At 47.2% G+C, this 19,658-nt stretch overlaps 1 protein-coding gene across 5 annotated transcripts in view; it reads right to left on the reverse strand.

The window, feature by feature from the left end:
* Positions 1-4,254: 4,254 nt before the first annotated feature.
* chl1a (cell adhesion molecule L1-like a) overlaps positions 4,255-19,658 on the reverse strand; it is a 36,844-nt gene continuing 21,440 nt past the window's right edge. For 2 of the 5 annotated variants that reach the window (XM_029834034.1, XM_029834033.1), the window contains exons 14-28: positions 19,527-19,651; positions 19,331-19,435; positions 17,561-17,758; positions 17,207-17,277; positions 16,910-17,132; positions 16,211-16,326; positions 15,452-15,656; positions 14,672-14,794; positions 12,954-13,136; positions 10,011-10,076; positions 9,508-9,621; positions 8,994-9,155; positions 8,446-8,625; positions 7,848-7,920; positions 4,255-4,681 (exon numbers count right to left, since the gene is read on the reverse strand). In XM_029834034.1, coding sequence (XP_029689894.1) covers positions 4,468-4,681; positions 7,848-7,920; positions 8,446-8,625; positions 8,994-9,155; positions 9,508-9,621; positions 10,011-10,076; positions 12,954-13,136; positions 14,672-14,794; positions 15,452-15,656; positions 16,211-16,326; positions 16,910-17,132; positions 17,207-17,277; positions 17,561-17,758; positions 19,331-19,435; positions 19,527-19,651 — 2,158 coding nt within the window. In that variant the 3' untranslated portion in view covers positions 4,255-4,467. Of the gene's footprint in view, positions 4,682-7,847; positions 7,921-8,445; positions 8,626-8,993; positions 9,156-9,507; positions 9,622-10,010; positions 10,077-12,196; positions 12,218-12,953; positions 13,137-14,671; positions 14,795-15,451; positions 15,657-16,210; positions 16,327-16,909; positions 17,133-17,206; positions 17,278-17,560; positions 17,759-19,330; positions 19,436-19,526; positions 19,652-19,658 lie in introns of all 5 variants that reach the window. The other 3 variants (XM_029834032.1, XM_029834035.1, XM_029834036.1) reach the window with 3 other exon arrangements.

Consider the following 19,658-nt stretch of genomic DNA (forward strand, 5'->3'; position numbering starts at 1 on the left):
TAGTTTACGGGCCAACACTGGGGTGTTTCCCTCTGCTGGACATCACAGTGCCCCCCCTCACTGCTGCAGCTCACGTGTGTTGTGCCAATAGGAGGGTTTTAGTGAAGTCGTCATGAATAATTCAGTGTCCCATTAATAATAAATTCATAGAAACACTTCAGGAATGCTTCGAAAAAAGGATAACAAGGTATGGTATGAGTTTCTAATAGCACTCAATATATTTCAATCGGCTATTATTTAACTTGCCCTCCTTTGAAAGACTAACTCCGATTTATACTTCTTCTTTCTTTTTCACAGAGTTGTTTTTCATTCCAGTCGGGATATCGGCTACAAAAGCAAACGAGACACTTTGGCTTCTGCCATTTTTAAATAGACCAAAAGCTTCTGGAATATCAGCATCCTAACGCTCTAAAAATAAGATTAGAAACATGAGCGCGGCTGCAGGTGGGGCCTTCAGAGGGGAACAAATAAGAAAGTCATTTTTGATTAAGTGTCTTCCTGTTTCTTCCCATTGCTGGGTTTGCGGGGGGGTTGTGTTTGTGACATGTCTGGACTGAGGTGAACAGTTCAGCGCCCACGCAACACTCACCGCTCTGTCATCTGAATGCAGCCGCCGGATCCAGGAGACGTCCCTGGATGAGACTCAGGAGCCGTCGACCGACGGGCCGGAGAGATTTGGCTCTGCAGGTCTGAATCATCGCCGATGCGGGGGGGGGGGCTCATGCAAAGATGAATAGGTTTTGCTTTTTGCCATCCGCTGTGAGCTCCGCTATTCATGCAAACCTGTAATGTACACGTAAAGCACATCAAAATGTTCACTGAGACGTTTCCAGAAAGAGAAAAGAAGAGCAGACAGAAAGAAACGGCCAAAGGTCACATCTGCTCTCTGAAATTGGATAATAGAAGAGTGGAAAACGTTGCCTGGTGGGATGAGTCTTCATTTCCACGGCGGCGTTCAGGTCCCATCAGAGCTTGGAGTAAACAACGTAAAAGCGTGAGATCATTACCCTTTAAACATCGTAATGCACCTGAGTGTTGCTGCCGAACACCTCTATGTCGACCACAGCCGTCCCACGTTGAAATGGCACCTTCCTGCAGCGCGAGGCACAAAGTAGAGATAACCTCAAATGTTGGACCTGAGGGGAACTTTTAGACATTTTTGGAGCTGAAAAAACTAAGCATTGTTACCTGACTGTGGCGTCTCATCCGAGGCACCGAATCCCGCTGATTTATTAAATTCCAATAGCAGTCCGACTCGATCCACAGAAGAATTTCGCCGCTTTCGATTAAGGATGGAGAGGCGTGTTTTCTGTCGCTGTAAATGCCACAATGGGAACGTCCTCGGTGGACAGGTGCAGCCATCACAAAGTCCCGGAGACCATTTTGTCCTCCCCCAACTCCCCCCAACAGGACTGACTTTATAATCATATTACCGATGCATGTCTCATTAGTTCCCGCCATGGCTGAGTGTCTCTGCCCCCTCCTGCTCCACTAACAGCCCCCCACCCCCACCCCCAGATGCACAAAACATCCACTCAGTCGCTGTCTCGCCTGCTAGAGAGTGTCGGGGCTGGCATGTGAAGCAGTTTACCAAGGAAATAATAGCCCTCTGAAAGGATTTTCTGTGGGCAGAATCATCCCATTACATTTGCATTCTATTGAGACAAATTAAATTTTACAAGTAGCAGAAGGTGAGCGCGGCACCATGTTGAGACGACAAAAGAGTGAGCTGGGGGAGGAGGAGGAGGACATCTGAGACCCAAATCAGATGCAAGACCCTCAAGGTGGCTCTGAGATTTACTGGAGATCTCTTCCTGAAAGGAAGAGAAAGGAAGGAAGAACAAGACTCCAAACAAAAGCTGCTGATGGCCTGCAGATGTCTCCCTCTCTTATTAGTCTTTGTCGGGCGCCGCGTTAAGCTAAGTCGGGTATTCATCCAGCACCCACTTAAAAATCCAGGCAGCCAGCGAAGGCCGTTGGAAGAATACGAGATAAAACACTGAATCTGACTTCATGTCAAGGTCGTGAGATGGCTTTCTGGTCTTTTTCTTTTTTCCCCCTTCATCATCCACACCGCTACAGAATAAAGAGTGTGTAGTCAAATAACCTTCTATATTCAACCTCCCCGCCTCCCTCCTCTCCACCCACCTTCACCCGTCTCTCTGGTGCAACGCTCAAAGTCGTCCTTGAGGGACGCGTCATGTGTTCATTTCAATATGCACAATTTTCTGTGCCCCCCCCCCTAAAAAAATAGTTGTGGCTTTGTTTTCTCCTGAAGTCGGTTCTCCGGCTCGTACTTTAACAGAAGAAGCAGCTTTCCCAAGAGAGCGGAAACACCCCTCTCACGTCCCCTCTGCGTGAACCCGCTCCTGTCCATTATTGATGAGCTCTTTATGGACATCACCCCGCTCGTCCTCCTCCCCCAGGTACCCGCGACGTCGACTCCGTCCGACAGCCACCGCAAATCTCCCTGCCAAGATTCGGTCGGCGGGGCCCTTGCGGGGTCTTCGCCTTACTGCACGCGGCCATTGTGCGCGCGCTATCGATTTCCACCAGGAAGGCAATTTCCAGGGCGTTTAGCCTACATATCAGCTCTGATCAGATCGACTGAGAGCCGCATGTGTGTGGCGTCTACGTGTGCGCTTGTGTGCGGCGTCCATCAGCGATAATGGCAGCAAAGCATGATGCAACAAAGGCGGCGCTCTATTCAGCACGGCTCAGCCCATGTTAACATCCTGACCTTTGCTCGCCCTACGCTCACGTTATTGTGACTTGAGAAAGGGTCACCTGCACGCCTCCCGCAACCAAAAGAATGGAGCAAGCGGCGGCTTGTGTGACATTAAGCGGCCCTTTAACTGCATTAATCTTTTGTTGTTGTTTAGAGGCTTTGCCGTTCCACCGAGAAAGCAATTTTAAAAAGGATGAGAGCGTAATCCCCGACAAAACCGGGATTATCTCTTTAAATGACCTTTATCTTGCCACAGGCCACAGAGTGTTTTTCTACTCCTCTCTGCCAAGTCTGGTTTGATTACGGCGCCGACGCTTACTCATAATCGGCCCGCTGTAGACCCAATATTAGGCCAAGAGAAGGTCTCTCGTGGGCGGGTTGGGCAGTGAAATGTAGTCAAATTTGTCCTTGAAAAACACAGCGTCAATCAGCGAAAAACCTTTGAATTTCAATCTTTTTATTTTTAACTCCAGATGGAGAAACAGACCAGACACTTATTTGTCGAGAGCCGGGGGAAAATGTAAATCAGCGCCAGCGCCGTTTACGAAGGAGCTCTTCGTTAGCGTTTGTCTCATCAAACGCCTCCTAATTTCACCTCAGTCGCCGAAGAGCTCCACTTTATTTGCAGAAGGAGACAAGAGGGATTGTTAACATTGTTAACTGCATTTCAAAGCTTTCTAAACTTTCTGCTGTTAGGCCCACATCTGATGCCTGCTATGAAGAGGAGGGTTTTTGGAGACTTTTTCAACTGGATCTCCTTTTAAGAAACACGCCTGAACAGGTCCGATCGCAGCTTTATTCCAGCCAAACTGTATCCTTGATGAATATTTTAAAACATGCATTATGCATGTACGCAACCGCAACCGGATAAAAGCAAAATAATGAGAATGAGAATAACAAGTCCTCTTTAGCGGCGTTCGCCGCATTTCTCTCTTCGTTGTTGAAATGGGATTCTTAGCATCGTTGGGGACGAGGAAGATATTTGTTGATAAAATGTCAGAGTTCCTCTTCAGAGGAAAATAAAACGGAGAAACTTTTTTTAACTGTTTCGAAGGTTCCATTCACTGAATCAGCAAATTTCAGCACCGGATTTTACAGCCTTGTTATTAAGTTAAACCTTCCGTCTCAGAGTCTGACCTCTAATGGTTGTGATTGTTGTAATTATGGTGCAGGCTTCATATAGTAAAACACTTCATAAGAAGGTGAGCACTGGGGGATGTTCAGAGGAGGACCAGCATCAAGGCTGCTTATTAACCGCTGTTTACTGCCGCCACCACCCAGCATAAAGGTCCCGGGCTCCATCGGCCTTCCAGCGAGTTCACATGTGCTTCACGTGTCACTTTTCTCCGCTACGTTTGTTTCCTCCTACGGTCCAAAGACGCACACCTAAAGCTCTAAATTGCCTCCAGGCTGGGGTGTGGGGTGTGAGTGGCTCCCCAGGGTCCGGGTCAACGCATGTTCCATATGAATTCTGATGTTTGCACAATCTTTCATGCTGCCTTTTGAGAGAGGGTCCCCACAGAGACCGACAAGGTACAAAAACACTTTATTATTATTAAAATCATCCATAAAGATACAGCGTATTCTCTTACAGTATGTACAAATACTTGCATGGTATTCACATATGAGTCCGTCGTCGCCCGGTTTTGGCTCGCCGCGTGACACTCGGTGGCGGGCGAGCTGGGTTTCAAAAGCCTCAGAGCGATGTGCAGCGGCTGCTTCTCAGACGGAGCCGGGCTTTATGCAGTCACTGTGCCCGCGTCGCTGTGCTCGCTCACAGAGCCAGCGCGCTTGCATCCGGAATATTCGCCGATGAAAGAACCGTCCTCGCTGAACTCCCCGCTGCCATCTGCATACTCAACCAGGCTGTCTCTGCTGATGCTGTCCCCCGCCGTGTCGTGGCCATGCAGGGAGCGCGAGCTGGCGCCCTTCAGTGGCTTCTCCTCGCTGTCACTGCCAGCAACGACAGCAGAGATGGATGGTCAGGGTCAGCGCAGCCCCACGTAAACAAACACACGCTACCCCACATCTGGCAGACGTTCAAGGGGGACCACACGCGGCTCTAAGTGGCCGCCTACGACACCTACAATGTCACACACGGCACACGCATATGCACATACAGACGTGGGATGCATATTAAACGCACGGCTGCACACACACACACACACACAAGGCTAAGGCAGGCTAAGGCAAACATCTTATGGCTTCACTACATCACTCCAGATAGCAGGCGGAGGCAAGTGCAGCGGCCGCACAGCGGGGAAGGGAGCACAGGGGAGGCTTGCTACAATCACTTCACTAATTGCTAATTGCTCAGGCTTCAGGACCAAAGGCAATTTCAAATCTCTTTAGAACCAATGGTGGAAATTGCCAGCGTGCACTGAGAGAGAAGAGAGTGGGAGGGTTGTGTGCACGCGTGCGCGCACGTGCGTGTGTGTGTGTGTGTGTGTGTGTGTGTGAGGCATACAGAGAGAGAGAGGAAGGCTGAGATTGAGAAAGAAAGAGGGGACTGAGGGAAGATGAGGTGGGGCATATGCAATCCCAGACAAACAGCCTGTCATTCCCGAGTTCTCCCGGGGGGCTCATACGCAGGCTGAGGAGATTAGATGCCAATTTAAGCCCGGGCAACCGGCCAACTCGCAGGTGTCTCACGATGAGACGCGGGGTCACCTCAAAACACCGAGGATACATCCCCCCTCCTATCCGCTCTCTAATTCCCTAAACCGCCCGTGCTTGGTAGCGCGGCGCTCTCTCCCCATTGGGTTTTAGTATGCGTAACACACAGCCCGGCGCTCGGGTAACTGCTATGCGATAGTGCCAATTGAGGCGCGCGGTAGTTGACACCTGTGTTCAACTGGAGCTCAACATTTTGGCGCAGTGGCACGGTTCAAACTGAGATTACAAACCGAGCCTCTTTCACAGGGATTTTTTTAATAAGCGGCCTTATCTATCCTATTCCATGGGGCCATTTACCATGCAAGCCACATAAGGTCCGCATTTCAGCCCTTATCAAGCCTCCTTTCTCTGACAACTCTAGAGTGCCGAAGATAAGTGACTGTTATCTAAGAGCAGTGGAACGCCGCGGCAGCTGCAGCCCGCCCACAGCGACTTTGAATGCACCGATAAAATGGGGCTGAGTGCTTTTGAGCCTCGGTTCTCATTCATGACTCCCAGTTCAGTCACATTTGCAGTCAGACGAGAAAAAAAATTAGGGCTTTTTTGCCCGCAAAACTGACAAACAGGTGAGCGAGGGAGGATCGTTACATCACGGGGCACCCAAAGGCTACAGCTGCCGCTGCTGCATCGGTCGGGGAAGATGAAGCTGACCGGATGGTTCAAAACCAGAAAAAGTGGCAGAGGAAAAAAGTATCACATCGTCGGATAATAGCCCACTCCTGTGACCACACCTGCTGTTTTCCAGCAGACTGAGGGGGAAGGCGAGAAATCGGTCTGAAGTCTAATTATCTCCTGTCATCTCGGCAGACATGTGACAGACTGCGGCAGTAGGTGGTCTGCTGCCTGAGAGATTCAAAGGGCACAAGAATGTTCCAAATCCAGATGGAAAGCCCAGAAAACATATCATATCAAGGCCCGGATCACGAGGCTGAGGTTCCTCCAGGACCAAGCCAAGTTTTAAAGAGATAACCACAGTCTACTGCGCGGTGGCTCCAGCAGCTCGATATCAAAGGAAAAAATAACTGTCTTCATATGTTTCTTTTGGATTTTCTTGTGTAATTGCTCAATATTATTGGAAATAAATAAATGCAGTATGTTGGTACAAAGCTTTAGCGCACAGAGCATTGTCTATTGTCTGCAGGACCAGGAAGATCCTCCAAGTATTGTTGGAACTACTCAGAGAACAGCATATGAATAGGAATAAAAAAAAGAATCAAAGTTGTTTTTACATTAGTGACAGTTGTAGACACAAAACACAAGTGGACGCACTTCAATATTGACTGAAACATTGTTATCGGGAGCTACGGGAAGGTAAAAACATCTCTTAACTAGTCCAAAATCCATTCAAGGCCTGTGGACAATACTGCCGTTCCTGTTTGTTCCTGTTTAACAGAATTACAGTCCTGGCAGAACTGCGAGCGCATTTGGCAGCGAGCGAACAATTGTGAGTAATCATGTTCGGAATAATACGACGATGAGCCGAATCAAAGCAGACAGAAGAAGCTATTTTAGGTGATTTCTGTGGCGTGTGCAGCTGTACTGCAGCGCTGACAGACAAAATGGGATTCTCTTGATTTTCCTAAACTGTCAACCATAAACAATGGAGACAATGGGAATCCAGAATCTATTGTGAAGCGCAACAGCTGCCTATTTTGGGCTTAAAGGCTCAGCGTTTCAACCCATTTAACAGGATGTTGGCCTTCTATATTTCTCAAACACGCCACCTCTAGATTAGCCCGCGGCTACAGTGCGACTTCATTTCCAATACTGTATAAAGCATACAGGATCTATAGTTTAAATGCAAATCTGCGAGTGCCAGACAGCTCAGATCTTCTGAAATACAGATTTTAAGACTGTGGGTGACACTTGTAAGCGAGGGTTCAGCAGCAAAATGGTTTTTGAGTAAGAAATGCTTCCATTTTGCAAAGTGCGGCGGGGTCACACCACTAAAAGTGCTGTCGTTTCTTCTATGCATTTGTTAGGCTCCTCTATCAGGGTTTCAATCAAATGTGGTACAATTTGCTTTCCAATGGTATAATTATGCGTCCTCGATTTAAATTACTAAGCGCAGATATCCTTGGAAATCGTTTGGATATTTCACACACACGCCAACACATACACACACGAATAGTGAATTCACGTTAAAAGGGGCTAGCTAACATTCCTTAGCCACTACTCAACAGCGATTACCTCGCCCATTAAATGACGATCCCGGTAAAGCTTATGAGCGCGCGGTTTGCTTTTGAGAGGGAAGAGAGAAAACATCACTGTGACACATGACAAACGAGTCCCTCAGCCTGTAGAAAATACTTAACATATGGCTCTGACATTAATACCGCTGTAACAAAGTATAATTCAAGGAGATTTCGTAAATATATATGTAGCATTTGCTCAACAAACTGTGGAGAGCAGATCCCCTCTGCTGAGCAGGACTGCAGCTCACCTGTATTCACAGAAGGTGTCATCATTCATTTCTTGGGACTCCACATCAGGGTGGAGGTCTTCCTTTTCCTTCACTGCAGATGAGGTAGAAGAGAGCTTTTTGCTTGTTTGTTTATTTGTTTGTTTGTTGGCAACGCAATTAATGATCTGAATGATCCCAAAGAATCCCAAAGGAGCCGATGCTGACTAAAGAGGACAGGGAAGACAAAGAGGAGGAGTCCCTCAACAGGCAGGTGCCAGTGTGGGAGCCACACGTCTGTGGTGCGAAATAATAAGATGTGCACATGCAGGAGGCCCCGGAGAACATGTAGAGCTGAGTCATGATTGGGTTGACAGTGTCTGTAATCAAATGTGTGGAGGAGGACAAATAGGGCCACGCAGGAAATCAACAGTGGCTGCAAGCAACTCACGGACAGCTTTATAGAGACTGGAATATTCAGCATGCCTCGGTGTCTAACATGCACATGCACTTCCAAACAGGGTAGAGGGTCAAATATGAGGCCCCCAGAAATGTCAGTGTCAATTAGATGATTTAGTTTGGAGTTCTGATTGACTTCCCGAAGGTAAAAGAGCCGAGCGCTGGCCAAAGGCCGACTGACCTTTTTCCATGGAGAACATTTCCGGTCGCTGGGGCGGCGGCGGCGTACCTGCATACTTGCCGCCTATGTTTCTCCGCACAAGGCAGACCGTGAGCGCAATAAGGACGAGCAGCGCCACGGCACACATGGTCCCGATGATCCAGCTCTGGGTCGAAAAGCCACTTAGCTGGCTTTCCACACCTGGGAGGAAAAACAAAGAAAGAGTGCTCAACCATCGACCTTCCGCACGCTTGAATACTTAAACATAATCAATAGCTCCCTCAGCGCAATCGCCATGAAACTTTTGATTTGACCGCAAACACCAGGGGGAAAAAAGGCGACCGTTTCCAGTTGCACGAGGGCGCTCGCGCGTCAGTTTTGCCTTTCAACCACAACACTCAGCCTCTACAGAAAGAATATTAGATGAAAAAAAAAGAAGCTAACTCGCGCATTCACGATCATGAACTCACACGTTCACCCTGGTCGATAGCGCTTTGACTGCGCTGTATCGGAGTCTGGAGGTGAAATCACTAAAATCTACCGGTGGCGACAGCTTCTTCTCCTCTCACCTTTGACTTGAGTCTGGATAATGTCTTCGAAAATGCTAGCGTTATCGAGCAGCCCCTTGGCCATGAGACGTATGGTGTACACAGCCCCGGGTTTAAGCCCATCAATAACATGGAAACTTTGGGAAGTGTTTACAGCCTCCGAAATCCTCCAGTTCCCATCACCTTAAAGTGCACAAACATTAGGCGTGTAACAGTTCACACCCTCCAAGAAAGAGACAGGACAGAGATGGACACGTGATCTTTAAATCTTTAGCACCAATCAGCCACAAACGTAAAAACGCTACAAGCGACTGCGCCGCAGCAACAGAGTAAAATCTGGGCGCTGTTGAGTTTGACCTTTGACCCGATCTCCAAACCCCAAAGTGACAAACAAAACAGCCTCATTCCATGTACACAAGGGACCCTTGTCCATGTCCTGGTCAGAGCATTTTATCATTGCAGCTGATTGATGCTATTTTCTGTTTATTTTAATATACAGCCAATAAAGAGGACAGAGGTGGGGAAGATAGCTTACGGTTATTCATATAGGCCACATAAAATTGTGAGTCCCGCTGCGAATCACCAGCATTCCAGCTGATTCTGGCAAAGGTGTCACTCACGAAGGAGCTTATGTTCAACAGGACGAGACCTGATACAGAAATAGAAGGAATAATAGGGAGGAGGGGAAAGAGAAGACATGCAGACAGAGGGACAAAGGAAAGAAAGGCAGGAAAAGAGGATTAGCAGAGGCAAAACAGTCTCCCCCCGCAGCATGAGAGCAGCTAGGAAAACCCTTCAAGACGACAGTTCAAAAGGCAGCGCCGGGCCCCAGGTGTATGTGATTTTTGGCTCATAAAGGGCTGATGTAGAGATCGTGGGCGTGAGTGACAAATACTGTTTGCCGTCTCTCAGCGAGGCTGGCATTTTCTCGACGCGCCTGCCCCCCCCCCCCACACAACGTGACTGAAAATCTGAATAGGTGAAGCTGCAGGTGAGCGCGCAGAGATCTGATCAGTGTGGTATATGTGCGGCGTATACCTAAAGGAGGAGGAAGAGCAGGGTTGCCAGGCACAGGGCTGGGAGAGAAGAGAGAGCAGTTGTGGTCTGGAAAGAAAGAGAAGCTTCAGATGTTACCTTTCATGCACCAACACAGTCACCTCTAACGCGCCCTAATGTGGCGAAACACCTAGAGCCGATATTCAGACGGACAAAGACGGAATCTACGGACACCACATCTGTCACAGAGGGAAGGGAACTATTGCTCTGGGTAGGCGCCGCTCTGACACCCACGTCTGTCTGCACAGCTACGCTAACGTGAGCTGCTGCCGCTGCAGGATACGTACTGTTGTGAGAAGTGACCACAGCTGGAGTCAGGGACAAATCTTCCCAGATTAAAGATGGGAGAGAGGAAAAGCAGAAGATTACAGATATATGGAAGCTTTAAATGGATCAGGCGCCCACACAAGCACACATCACGCTAGTCCGTTGGCCGTCCTCGGAACAGGAGACAAACATCAGCCAGCTCGAAACACACGCATCACTTCCTGTGTTCTACATGCGCGTGTTTCCTTTTACATAATTAAGTCTGCGGCTGGTTCAACTGTAACCCCAGTGGGTGCTGGCGAGATCACAGTTAAAGTTGCTAAGCTGCTAATTGCCCGCTTTAAAAGAGGCAACAAACAGAGGGTGTTTACAGTAGAATTCTAGTTTTTCATCACGGCATTGATTTTTCAGACTAAATTAGCCTATAGTTGCACGCACACATATCCTCTTCCTCAGCGCCTTTGTGCATTTTACATTTTAATTGAATCCAAACACTCATTTCCAGTTGTGGATGTTCACTAAACCAAAACCGACCTTCTCATTTTTCTCTTTTACCCCCAGAAATGACTCCTCCTCTCCGCCGCCGGCGCGTCACATTGTCTAGTTTAACAGCCATGCAAGATTAACATTGAGTGAAAGACAAAGTCTTAATCTGATTACTGCACACCGCAAATGTGACCTGATTGAAATGAAGCTGCTGCTGTTTACATATCTCATCGGAAACACAATCACATTCCCATTCTCATTGGAATATTGACGTTGAGCTCTGCAGGTCACAGAGACCCGTGCTGCTCAAACGTCTCCTTACTGACGGCGTCACAGCTCGGACCGAAGCCGCTAGCCGAGTTGTTGGAAATAACAACTTGGGCGTTGAAATGCTGCGCCAGAGAGCAAGTAGTTTAATCTCTGGAGGAGCCGCTCAGTTTTGCGCGCCTCTGTGCTTCCTGTCATGTTTGCAGTCCGCTTCATCTCCGCTCTCTTGTTATCTCATGAGACCCGATGGGGGAGAAATCTTTGGATTCTTTTTCTTGGAGTTTGGTTAGTAGCTGCGGTTTTTCTCTCTGTCTTCAGAGATGTTCCAGCCCATCCTGGTTTTATTTTCACCTTTCCACGAGCTTTTAAAAACACAACAACTCGGCAGCACACCCACTGTTGATTCTGTCTGTTCTGATATCCTAGCCCGTCCTATTTTTAGACAAACCAGTCATTTCACGGTCAGCAGCCCATCCTCGTTAAATCCAGTGAATTTCTTTTTGTTTTCCTACTGTCACTCCAACCCGTCCATCACTCCTTTTCATTCCTTTATCCTGCTCGCCACTCTTGACACCCATAAATCTGCATTGCGCCTCGCGGCGAACGCACCCAGAGGACCGAGGCGCTTTATCTCCCCACAGAACCTTCTGCTCACACAAATATACAAACAGTGGATCTAATGGCTCTCGGGCCGGACAGCCACGAGATGCAGAGCCTCTCTCAGGAAATGTATGAGCAGGAGAGATGAAAACTTTATTAAAACGTTCTGAGATGATGGATGCGCTTTTTTCATAAACACCTCTTTTTGCATGCCAGGCAACTCTGCTTTTCAGCTTGATATCAGGGTTCAAATAGATACCTGTCAAATGGAGCAATGGCAGGTTAGATCATTAATCTAATAGTCCTACTTAAATATTAATTTGCGCCTCATGTAAGAGATATGCGGGGTTGCACCTAAACAACGTGGATTATCTTTCATCAGTAGAGTGTAGTTTCATCACGGATCTGTGACCGTTCTTAAACTGAGCTAAAACGTTGGAATCCAGTCTGAACACATCAGGATTTGTTTGTTTTCCCAACAGATTCTGTGGCAGAAATTCCAAAGATTCTGTGAACGACAACCGGAGGGCGCTTAAAACAAGGCTTACCTCCATTTGTTCGCCGCAGAGCTAAAGGGAACACAGAAAAGCGGAGCTCAGGATCCATGTTTCATTAATAAAGAGCGCGTCAGTACAACTCTTCTAATGAGGCCATACGCGCCGACCCCAGGGTTCAGAGGTCCACGGTGTTGAGCTATAATAGATCGCTTATTAAAACATGCTTTTTTTCTTCAACTTACATGCCGGACTGGGGATTTTATGCTACGCTAATAGGCATTAGCAGCTTTGTGAGAACTGCAATGTGAAACAACAATCTTTTCCAATTTTGAGGTTTGTTTTTGTGTATGTTGTCAACCAGGAAGTAGACCTCTTTCGTTTAAGAGCTGAAAACCCATAATGATGTCATACTAACTCAGTTTTTCTTCAGCAAGCAGGTAAAAAGCAGATGACTTTGAGGTTTTATTCTCTCCAGTGTGTTATTTTGGCCAATCATGGTTACATGCAATCAAAGCTGGATGAGTAATCATTTTAGCAGGCTTAAGGCTCTGATCATAACCATGGCAACCACCTTTTTCATTCCATTAACATTGGAACAAACCAAAGGGAAAAATGCCAAAAGCAAATGTTATATAGTGGCAAAAGTAGGAGGTCATTTTCTTTCAATTTACAGTTCAATGTTGCAAGAGAAAAACTGTTTCTCAAGTTGGAGCCCGGTGAGGTGGCACTGCTCATACATCGTCACTGCAGAGCTCCTGCAAAACCTCTCTATTTTTTGGTTAAAATTCTTCTAGCGGCTGATACTCACGTGTTTGAGCGACGGTGACGCTCTCCTGGACCAGCGGAGGTCCACAACCCGCCTGAGTGCAGCCACTGAGGAGGAAGCGGTACAGGCTGCCCTCCTCCAATCCCTGGATCTGCCACTGGGTGGTGTCAGCTACGGTGATGTTTACCTCCCGAGAGTCAACAACCTCCATAGTGGTCTTATTAACTACAGAGGAAGCCAGAAAGTTGTCAGGTCAGTTGAAAAAGCAAAAACAATCAGTGCTGCTGTATGTTAATGGCAGAATGCTATAATGAGGGTCAGTGGCTGAGGGAGGGAGAAGATGGAGAGCTGTCATGCTAGCTCAGGCAGGAAGTGAGTGCAGCCGATACATGTCGTGACAGGTGAGCCGAGGAGGAATAAATTACAGGGAGAGTGGAGGTCGAGATTAAAGGATACAGAGCTCAACGGGAGCGAAGTGTAAACAAGTGGGAGTGGATGAAAAGAGGAAGCGATGGAGGAGACAAGAGGAGGTGGAATTGCTGGAGACATCATATAGGAGGCAAAGCTGCAAGCAGCAGGAAAAAACTAACAGAGTAGGAGCAGGAAATGGGAGGAAGACGTAAAATTAGGTGTAAACAGGAGGGGGGGAACTCTAGGTGTGAAAACTGTATCTGTGCAGAAATGAGAAACGCTCAGCTTAAAATAAAATCCTAATAGATGTTATTACAACACTATAACGCAATATAACTGACTACAAGTGTAAATAATTCATTAATTACCCAAATTCTTTTGTTCATTTTAATTTCTTACAAACAGCCTACTTTAAATTAGATTTCAGACATGTCGAAGCTAATCAAAGACAGCCTGATAGTATGTGATAAAAATGTGCTACATGCTAAAATGCTAATGCCCACTCCTGATGAGATTTCTACAGTTGATATAATAACATTGATAACATATTGACGCTAAAGTTGCTAAATGCAGCAGTGATCATGAGATTTGGAGACCATAAATACCAGCAAAACTGAGAGATAACCATTATGTAAAACCTACTGGAGAGTGACTGCACATGTACTGTAATGTAATGGAGGTTTAACTGAAGGCTGGCGAGAATAAAAAAGAAAAGAAAAAAGCAGCAACCTGAATTCAAAAAAACACAACCCTTTAACACCCACCTCCTACACTGTGTGTGAATATCTGTGCAAAGTCTGACATCTGATACAAGAAAAATAGCAGAAAGGAGATGCCGGACAGAGAGCATTGAAGAGCCGGCCAGACTCTGTGGGGGCTGGTGGAGGCAGCAAAGGGCTGTCACTGCCTTCATATTTTACACAAAAGACCTGAGAAAGGTCAGCCAACCAAAGAGTGGGCTTTGAAAAGAGGGAAAGAGAAATCCCCTCACTCACATGTTCACTCTAACTGTGCTGTGGGCATAAAGGAAGTGGGCTTTTTTTTCCATCTTCTGACTGATAAATGTGTAAAATGGACATAAGCTAATACTGGCTCCAGCAAAGCACCGACAGAATCTGAGTAGGCTGCACAGATGAGCAGCTGGAGGATCAAGTGTGCAACAGTGCGACCTACTGGTCAGAGTGAGAACAGCAGGCAGGAGAAGAAAGGAAAGAACGTCATTAGTCAGTATGTTTTTTCAGGATTATTAGGTGGGCATCAACCCTTTTGTTTGGCTCACACAACTACTGTGACGATTATGTACCATACACTGCATAAATGTTATAAATGTTGCGATGGTGGGTACGTACTGTGGTGGCACTGCAGGAGATAGCCAATGAGGATCCCATTGGTCTGGAGCGGAGAACCCCATTCCAGCAAAACAGAGTTTTTCTGGGTTTTGTAGGCAGTCAGGATGGGCACTTGTGCTGGAACTGTAAAAATTATAATCACAGTAAGAAGCATGGCTCCGCTGCTCATCTGAAATTCACTACACACACCAGATTTCATGAAAACTCTATATGTGTAAGGTGATCCAGGCTCTGGATCAGATCCGTCTTTGCTATACTCAATGCACCAAATTGCAGGTTTAACTCTTTAAGTTGTTTTTTTCAGGCACACATTGAACTCTTGTTCTATCAAACTGAGCTTCTACTTTTTTTCTCCTTTAAGCTTAAAAGAAGATAACTAGGTGGGGGGGGGGGGGGGTTCAGCTAGGTAGCTAAACCATTTTTATTAAGTTATTTTCTCCTTTGTCATTCCTAAGTCTGCCTGGCTCCTCTCCTGGTTGCTGCCACCTGCTCCCCCTCAACTGTGCCTCCCTGGTGTATAAAAGCTGTGTTCTCCTCCCGTCTCTGTCAGATGTTCCAGATGTTCCTGTGAGTTAGCACGTCTGTGTGTTAGCCTGTCGCCCTGCCCGTGTTTCCCGCGGGTTCTTAGCGTTCCAGTCGGTGTGTTTGATTTCCAGCATTTCATTCTTGGCTCTGGCTTTTCCTCCCAGCTCTGGGTTGGGGTCCTAACCCTGTCTCCTGTGTCTGCCATTAAGGCCACATAACACTTTGAATCTGGCAAGCGAGGAGAACCCAACTGACCTCCCTCTGGAGTCCTGAATATGACTGGGTCACTGTTGGGCCCGTTGCCCTTCTTGTTGTAAACGCTGACAGTGAGCCTGTACTCAGAGAAGGGTTCGAGACCCGGCACGATGGCCTGAGTCCTCCTGCCGGGAAACAACAGGGACTGGCGCTCATCCAGAGTCTTGTTGAGATTCATCAGGCTGCGTAATCTGGACCAGTGGATCTGTGAGAGGAGAGCGATGGCGGTGAGAATCGTGTCTGAACTGAGATTTGCTGCCTTAAAGATGCACGATTGACGGTGCGGAACGAAACCGGGTATTATTTTGATTATAAGAGCAGAAATACAAAGACTCGCTGTAATAAAATCCTAAAAGGGGCAGCATTTAGTCCAAACTTGAAGTGGAAATTGAGTCTGAACTGCTCAACAAAGCATAATGAGGCGAGTGATAAAAGAAGAACACTGCTGCACCAGGTAATCAAGAATTATTGATTGACTGCTTGAAGCTTTGAAATCAAGGCCAGCGTTAACAATCAACAACTCGCTGTCGGCTGCTGTGTTTCAAAATACAAAATAACACCAGCAATTTATTTTAGAACATATTGATGATTTTTGGAATATAATAGCTGCTTTTTCACCTGTAGTGTTTGTGCACCTCACAACAAATCAATGATGAGTGCTGATGATGAGTGATTTTTAAGAACTGTTCACAAATGCGACGCCGTTCATTGGTAAAATCATACTTTCACGGAAGGGTTTCTGCAACAACGCAAACTTACTTTGTAGCCCCCGAGATGACCTCTCACAGTGGCAGGCAACACTGGGGTCCAGCTAACTCTCAGAGCAGTAGTGTTGAACACCTCCACAGCTACGTCCCGTGGCGCTGCAGCGGGGACTGAAGAAGCACGCGGTCGAAGGTCAGGAGCAGCGGAATACAGAAAACAGCAGCTTGTCTTTGCAGGAGCCCTCTGCAGCTAAACAGCACTCACACAAAATAAAGGCCAGGCACGAAACAGCCTCACTAGAGGGTCTGGAATCTGTTCTTGTGCAGATCCAAACCCGACTAGACAAAATCATGAAATGAAAACGTGGCCTCTTCTCTACGAGGCTGCGACAGAAGGTGGACAGGGAGGAGCGGACTAAGTGCCTCAGATGTTCTGGAGAACAAAGAGCATCTGTCAAATCTCCCACTGATTGGGAGATTTGACCTCCCCCGGCTCTACAAAGGTCACGCGCCACCTGCTGGATTGGCCAGGTTTCTTGTTGTGGTGGGTGAGGAGGGGTCTCTACTGCACATGTGGGTGGGGGGTAGGAGCACATGTGGGTGGGGGGTAGGAGCCAAAAAGGGAGAGCCGGAGAAGCTAACCTGACACATTTTCCCGGAGACAGTGCCGAAAGACGACTGGAGGTGAGAAGTTCAGAGGAGGAAGTTAAGATTGGCTCATAGTTGTGGGTGAATGACAGAGTTCAGAACTCACCATCTTCTCCTGAGTAACCGGTGACAACTTTGGGTTCGGGACCCCAGCCCTGGTTATTCCTGCTCTGAATTTTAACCTCGTACGGGACGAACGTGGACACGTTCCTCACGACAAAGGAGTGCCGTTTGACCAGGTGCTCCTTCCACTCCTCCTCCACCCCCAGCCTCCTGTAGCTCACCTTGTACTCAAGGCCGGGGCCGTTGTGCTCGATGGGCAGCAGCGGCTACAACAGGACAAACAGAAACCTGAACATTGCTTTAATTTTGATTTCCTTGGTAGATTTGCCCTTTTACTTACCTCCCAGCTAATGTCCATTTGATGAGGACGATGGCCTTGAATTTTGATGCTCTGTGGGTTCTTCTCAGGAGCTTTGAGGAAAAGGTTTGTATATATGATCGTTTCTCTTTTATTCTTCGGAATTGTAAACGCTGAATTCCACCCATGATTGCGGTCGACATTTTAAAGGCCAAATTAATGCGACGAGTAAAACCGAGATTTTTCTCTAATCACAAATATCCACTTTGGCGGTTCCTGCAGACAAAAGCCTCTCTACAAAGGACCCCTCTGCATATTTCAAAAGAAGTGTTCAAACTTTAAAGCAGAAGCACAGAACCAGAGCAGAAAATGTTAATTAAAGGCAGTGAGTCTCACCAGCAGGGGGTGTTTTGTGTCTCTCAGTGGGATCACTGGGGGGCCCAGGTCCAACAGCATTAACGGCGTACACTCTGAACTTGTAGTCGAGGTCCCCTTGTAGTGCCAGCATGGCTGTTGCCTGGTTACCGGGGACTCTCTGGAAATCTCTCCACCTACCAGGCTCCCACTGGCTCTCCTCGTACTCCACCACAAATTCTGCGCTCAGGGAGGAGACAGGAGATGAGCTCTAACGACCCGCTGGTTACAATTTAATCACTGATAATAAAGAAATTAATTCTAAAGTGTTCTAACGCGTGTTCTTTTTGCCAACAGCTCATCTCCACAACAGTCCCACAAAATCCTTTTTCATAAAACCACCAAAGACTAATTTGTTCCTGCTCCTGAATTTTTGGCACATTAATTGACAATTCTTCTTCCCAAAACTGATGAGTCAAATGTCTCCAATATATTCAGCCTCATCTTCAATGTGTCTCCTCGAGAGCGTCCATCTGTAGACCACTGTCACAAGTTAGTTTGGAATCCCCTGTCTGTCCTGATGCAGCTGAGCTGGTTCACCAACGATGCAGATTTCACGTGCATACAGAGGATTGCAATGAATCGCTTTGGCGCCAACTAGTGGTCGCACGTAAAACTACACATATTTGGGTTCAAAGGTTCAAAGTGCAACTCTCACCTGTGGGTTTAAAAAAAACAATTTATCCAATTTCAAACCCAGCAGGGAAAAGTAGCATCAATTATCCTCAGCCCGGAGAGTGGAAAACATGTGAAATGACCATTGTTGCCATGTCAAATGTTGCTAATATCTACTGTAGAGTCTAGAGTCTGTATCTGCTGTATTCAGAACTACACCTGCTGCTTAAATTAACATCTCTATAAATGCAAACCAATATTATTTTTGGGTTTTGTAGCAGATTTAAGCAGTAATGGGTTAAATCCAAATCCAAACCCACGGGGGCTGACCACACCTGAGGGAGCGTTTCAAAAGAAATAACCTCACAGCTGACAGGTCTGCAGCTCCACAACTATTGAATTAAAGGAATTAAAGGCTTACACATTTCAGAATCCACTCCCAGCTTGTCGACTCTTCTTCCGGATCACAGATTTCGCATATCAAAGCTGCTAAACACTTCAAGATGATACAATGATCGGTTTTCATAAATTCTTTATCACTAAGTTCCAAAAATAAGCGAGCCCCTTTGAGCCGCCTAAATGAGGCTTCAGCGCCAAGATGCTCGCCACTTCACAGCTATTTGTACCATTGCCTTTTAAACAGCTTTGTGGGGTGGGGGGGGGGGGGGGAGTTCCCACTCTCCATGATCACAGCAGAAGGATCTCTTATCTCTCCCTTTAGCAGCACAGACACGAGTGATGTGCAATAACTGAATTATCTTGGCATCAAAAGAACATCCTAAATCAGCTTTAGGTGACACTTTTTCAGCCCGCTTCAACACAGCAGCCTCCCGACAGAAATGGCTGTATCGAAATTCCCAGTTTTGAGTGCCATTCTCCTGAATCATGACTGTTATCAGTCTCCTATTACACCCCCATTGACTTCCCTAGTGGAGCGATAGAGTCTGAATCCGTTCCATTAAATTCGCTCAGCCATGCAGGCTGCTTTCTGGGCCTGCTTGGACCAAAAGATCTAATAAACTCACAAAGACACTCTTCACGGCAGCATCGTTCCTCAATGACTACTGTGAACTAACCGTGGAGCTCTTAAAGCAAACGGCAGCGTTCATAGCAACACCCCCAACACCTCCAGGTTACCTGTAACCGAGCTGTTGTGATCGCTCCCCGGGACCCACGACAGGCTGATGTTCCTCGGACTCCTGATTTCAGATATTTCTAATTTCAGGGGGGCATCGGGAACATCTGCAGCACACATGGAACATAGCAGCTGAGAACCCAACCTTGGTCGCATTTCCTGACGCTGGGTTCTATATTACATGCAAACCGGTCTCACCCAGCACGGTGAGGAGGGCGGTGGCGTTCTCCTCGTCCAGACTGGTTCTGGCGACGCACGTGTAGAGTCCGTTGTCACTCAGGTCTACATTAATGATCTGCAGCACAGCACCGTCCACGCCGTGCCTGAAAT

This window comes from Takifugu rubripes, chromosome 3, assembly GCF_901000725.2.
Source record: "Takifugu rubripes chromosome 3, fTakRub1.2, whole genome shotgun sequence".
Taxonomy (NCBI): domain Eukaryota; kingdom Metazoa; phylum Chordata; class Actinopteri; order Tetraodontiformes; family Tetraodontidae; genus Takifugu; species Takifugu rubripes.